This window comes from Phaseolus vulgaris, chromosome 1 (assembly GCF_051622355.1).
Source record: "Phaseolus vulgaris cultivar YP4 chromosome 1, ASM5162235v1, whole genome shotgun sequence".
Taxonomy (NCBI): domain Eukaryota; kingdom Viridiplantae; phylum Streptophyta; class Magnoliopsida; order Fabales; family Fabaceae; genus Phaseolus; species Phaseolus vulgaris.
The window spans coordinates 45,015,301-45,020,596 of record NC_143498.1 but is presented as its reverse complement, the minus strand read 5'-3'; the positions used below and the strand labels follow the sequence as shown (position 1 = coordinate 45,020,596).

Sequence of the window (5,296 nt, the reverse complement as noted above, 5' to 3'; positions counted from 1 at the left end):
AGTTAAAAATTTAAAAACTGACCAAAATATATGAATAAAGGTATAGTGTGTCTAATACCCTTAAAGCTTCATACATTTCGCCTATGAGCTCCTACTTACTGGTGATTTTTCCTAGTGGATGTGTACTTAGGAAAATTACTGGTATCATTGAGCAGAGATAGCATAAGTAACCTAAGATTAAGCAATAATATTTTTCTTATGACCTAGATTTTATACGAAATAAAATCCATTGAATATAATCACAAGTGGTATGTTTCTTAAAAGTTATTTGATTAATTTTTATTTTTTTTGCAACTTTTTGTTAGGATGTCATTATTAGCTAGTATTGAAGGAGGGACCCATTGCACATTTGGGATGGTCCTACATGTTGGTGCGTATATTAGACACAAGAGAGTGTTTCATTTCAAAGGTTTGAGAGAGTACACGTACAATATTTTTATACTATAATAACTAATTATTTATACGCTCTTCATCACAAACCATGACTTCCAACACTTGAACAAATTTCAAGTCTGGAAAGGGCAAACAAATCACATCTTCTCGGCCCTCTCTCTGTCCTGTTTAGGTTCTAGGTATGCTCAACTACTGTCACAACCCTTTTGTTTCATTCATTTTTAGAATCTCATTTTTTTTCTCACCTGATTTACATCTTGATTACCTTGTAGGACAATGATATTCCCATAACAAAAATCCACCAGAAGAATAACTTTGATCATTATTTTTTAACATCTTTAATACCAATCCCCTCTAACTTATTAGAGAGCCCCTCGAAGAGCCAAACTTGTCTCCAGATTACTCAACTTTGACAGTGTGTGCCAGGAAAATTAATTGTTTAAACTCTAATGGAATATATAATCATAAGTTCTAGTTAATCCCAATTCATTCTTTATGTTAAGTTTTTCAATATAAGTACCGTGGTAATTTGTGCCGCCCTTATTATAAATGATTGAACTTCACTATGTGTCTGTTGAGGTGAACATTGACTATGTTCATTCTTCTCCATGGACCAAAAATATTCATTCTTTCTCCGGTTTTTTAACTTAGGTTTATAAGGCAATGTGCTTAATTAGGCCATGAAACTGTAAATCGTTAATGGGACACATGCAGACATATTTACCAAATATCAGTCTCGTACATAAATACAAGATTAAAGTACACCCTTTTAGTAGAGTCACAGACTGAACTTAGTCTAACTTTTATCTAGTTCTATCACCCTTGGCCACGTATCTATCATTTATCTTATGTAGCTAGAACAAATCTCATCTGAAACTGTCTTAGTTTCTAATGTCCTCTATTTGCATCCGGAGGATGACTGAGTATACTAGTTGTTTTCACGAGATTTAACAGTTAGGAAGATAAGAGTTTTTTTATCGCAGAAGATTACTGTAAGTAATTTCTACTAACTAGTTCAAATTTAAATCCTTCTAGATAGGAGTTCAAATACGTGTGTATTCAAAAGGATCAGAGACACTGGCTCATGTCACAATGTAGATATAGCAGTCCTCATAGTGCCATCCTTTTGTTAATTACTCCAATCATGCATATATGTGACATATAAACAATTGATTAAGAAACGTGGAAACGAACCAATGTGTGGGTAACAGTTGGGCATTCTTTTTTTTTTGTCGCAGATGGAAGATAATTCTTGCTTCCAAGTTTAAATCAAATGTATTTGGTCAAGAGAAATCATACCAGCATCAACATGAATTGACTAATAAGTTAGTCTAGCACTCATTTCTAAGGTTGTAAAAATTGAGTTCATGGTGAGTAAAGAACTATTAAATAACTCAGATTGGTATATAAATAAGTAGTCCAATAAATGTACTTGCGGCTATTATTATCGCATACACAAGGTAGCATACATTTTATTAAGAAAGGAAAGGACAAGAGCTCATAGACCAAATCATCAAACTAAATGGGTTTGGTTAATGCTACCTTTTTTGTCGTATAAGGATGTTGAAATGGAATCTCATTTTCTGACAAATAAAAAATTTCGGTAGAAGGGGATGAAAGTGTTTTATACGGGAAAAAAGTATTGAACACTGTAGGCCATTAAGGGGACCTAGTGTAATTAAATATTCCTTCCTCTAATCCACCATTTCCTCTTGCTGCCGTGTATATAAAGATGGTGATAAGTGATTATGATTTGCACAAGGTTGAAGAGACCCAGAAACAGCCCAAAATCCTAAAAGACCACAAACCCCCCAACCAAAAGGCCAACATGACTGGTTCTCCTTGTGGAGCCTGCAAATTCTTGAGAAGGAAGTGTGTGAGAGGTTGTGTTTTTGCTCCTTACTTTTGCCATGAACAGGGTGCCACCCATTTTGCAGCCATTCATAAGGTCTTTGGTGCAAGCAATGTCTCAAAGCTCCTTGCTCACCTTCCTGTGAGTGACCGTTGTGAAGCTGCTGTCACTATCTCTTATGAAGCTCAAGCTAGACTTCAAGATCCAATTTATGGCTGTGTTGCTCATATTTTTTCACTCCAACAACAGGTTTATTTCCCTCTCATAAGCATAATCTTACTATATATTGAAAACCCTAGCTGATTTCTGCTTATACTTGTTCACTAATATATCCACTTTTTTCTTTGATCTTTGTAGGTGGTGAATTTACAAGCACAACTAGTTCATCTCAAGGAACAGGCAGGTCAGATCTATCTCAATGCCTCTGCCACTGAAACCCCTAATGAGAAATACTTAGGAAAATCTACCAATTTTCCCCAATATCTTGAGAGTTGGTTCCAGACGGAGAATTCCAACTCGGCTTCACAATTTCTTCCTAAATTGTCCACCAATACTTCAACACAGTATTATGGAAATACTAATACCTTTATGGACCCAAACCCTATTGGAAATGATGATGACAATTCCGTAACAGTAGCGGAAAGCATCTCCTTTTCTAGCTTTGAAGAGAGTTGTAACTCCATGTCCTGTGACATGCAAAGGCAGTGGACCTTTTATCAAGTGGATAACCTTCAGTAAGAGTGAGTTTTGGTGGTAATAAAATTTACTTAATGAAAGATCAGAGTCTGCATGAAAGAATTGGTGAAGACAACTTTATCAATTTTGAATTGTTGCACATGTGTTGAGAAGCATACACTTCTTTATTACTTGAAGAAGCCTAGAAATGTGAATTGTAATGGGGATCCACATTCTAGTATTGTTTTGTTTAGCTTAGTGAAATATTGGTATTTATTAGAATAATAATAAAATCTTAATGATAAACTTTGGTTTTTGTATATGAACTAAATTATGTTTGTTTACGGACTTGGTGAAGATCCTAAATTTGACCTAAAAGATAGGTTTGCATATTGAAAATATTTGGAAAGAAATATATATGGAATAGACTAGGGAATGGTAATCCCAAAGTAACTGATATATTAAACAAGTAACCTCTAGGTTTGAGGGAAAAGGAGCATATATATGCAGATAGAGAATATTACTCAGTAATTAATGCCATTAAATCAGGCTTCACCCACTGACACAATATATTGCTCTGAATGATTTTTTATGGAAAAGCACTTTTGGTTGATAAATGATGAAACTTGTGACATTTCTTCAATTCCCCCGTTTACCTTTGTTTCAGCAAATTAAACCAGATCAATAAGCTTATGTAATATTAAAGTACATTATGAAACTACAAAATTTTATTGTTCTTACCTTGATTTTTGGAGATAAGATGTTGAAGAAATACAGACAAATGCTTAGCAAGAACCAGAAATATACCATATGTTTGATATTTTCTTTTTCCAGGGCCTCTCGAATAAGTTGTCTATGAACGTGTTCGTTTGCCCAGACTTTTTAATTTCCAAAACACTCTAAATGACAATAATTTGAACCTTGTAGCATTATATCATTATAAGAACAGAGAAATAATAATATGTGAAATGTTGGATAATAATTGAGATATATAAATAACATATTAAAGATTACGAATAGTTTTCATTTCTTAATCTGTGTTCTATGTAACTTAAAACCGAAGATAAAATAGAAACAAATCAAAGTAGTATTTGTAAGTAGTTACCCCTTAATGCATAAAATCAGGCATTCTAAATAAGGTGTACATTATTACTTCTTGTCCTAAGGTGAGTAGAAAAATTGAGAGGTGAGAGAGCAACCAATTTACTGCTCTATTCTTTAGGGTAAACACGGAATGTGTGAAGAAGTTGTAGTTGACAGATATATAAAAGTAGAAACACCATAGGTACATCTGAAGCCTCAATGTTCCTCAATTTGAAAGATGAACATGAGGACTGCAAATTCAGAACCCCCATCATCTAGTGGCTGCAGTAGTGGCTGTTAAATCTGAATTTTTATGTCTCCCACGCCACATTAATTTATTTCTACCCCTAGACTGCAAACAACGATCGAAAAACAAGAAGGATAAAAGAAAAACAAAGGATCCAATAACTACATTTGGAATGTTAAAATGCTTTTAAGTATATTTGTAGTGATGATATGATGAAATATATATGCAATAAACTGTTTGTGTGTTGCCAAAGGATTCTTGTTTTTGGATGTAGTATGTCTGATATGACCAGTTAAGTTCATGCACTTGCTCCTATATATTTGGCTACCATGCAATCTATCAGGCTTGTAATCATTTAATTTCAGTTTCTGCTGTCATAATGGCTGGTGCAATGCATGTTTAACAGATAATACTGTTTTCTTTGTTATCATTGTGCTCCATGTTCAGTCATGTCTTTTTCAGTTGGATTTGTTTCTTACTTAATTATAATGGTGGTCCATGCTCTCTTTACTGTTGTTGTACTATATTTTTGAAGTTGTTCTTTTACTGCACTTATCTAGATGTTTTAATTTTGATTTCTACTTGATTTCCATTTAGAAGGACACATAAAAAGAATATTTCACTTCTAAAATATAGATGTTAAAAACATTCAGGTAGGTTTTTTTTTTTAAAGGAGCAGATTTACATAGCATTTTTTCAACAGATAAAAAAGTTCTAATTTTATTTTGGGATTTGTTAATAACTTAGCTAACAATTATAATTACTAACTATAATTTTAATTAGCTTTATATTATTCGAGATATAGATGTGATATGAATTAAATTAATAAACTTTAAAAAAATAATTAAGAGTGATTTTTTTTAGAATTTGGAGAAGAGAAGGATTGTTAAGTCATTCACCTAAATCACATGGGTTCTTAGGAAGTGTTCACTTTGGCACAATTAAAGGTTTGGTCCTGGGTAACTTCTAAAACTGTTTCTGCTAGTTTTACTTACTCTGAGTGGTGCATTGATCCTAAGGCTTGTATGTTTTCAATAAAGTGAGCT

General features: G+C 33.2%; 1 protein-coding gene across 1 annotated transcript; it reads left to right on the top strand.

The window, feature by feature from the left end:
- Nucleotides 1-2,219: 2,219 nt before the first annotated feature.
- Nucleotides 2,220-3,226, top strand: LOC137814280 (LOB domain-containing protein 29). Its single transcript, XM_068616913.2, has 2 exons — nt 2,220-2,494; nt 2,603-3,226. The coding sequence occupies exons 1-2, from the start codon at nt 2,222-2,224 to the stop codon at nt 2,981-2,983; spliced, it is 654 nt and encodes a 217-aa protein (XP_068473014.2). The 5' UTR covers nt 2,220-2,221; the 3' UTR covers nt 2,984-3,226.
- The last annotated feature ends 2,070 nt before the right edge of the window (nt 3,227-5,296 follow it).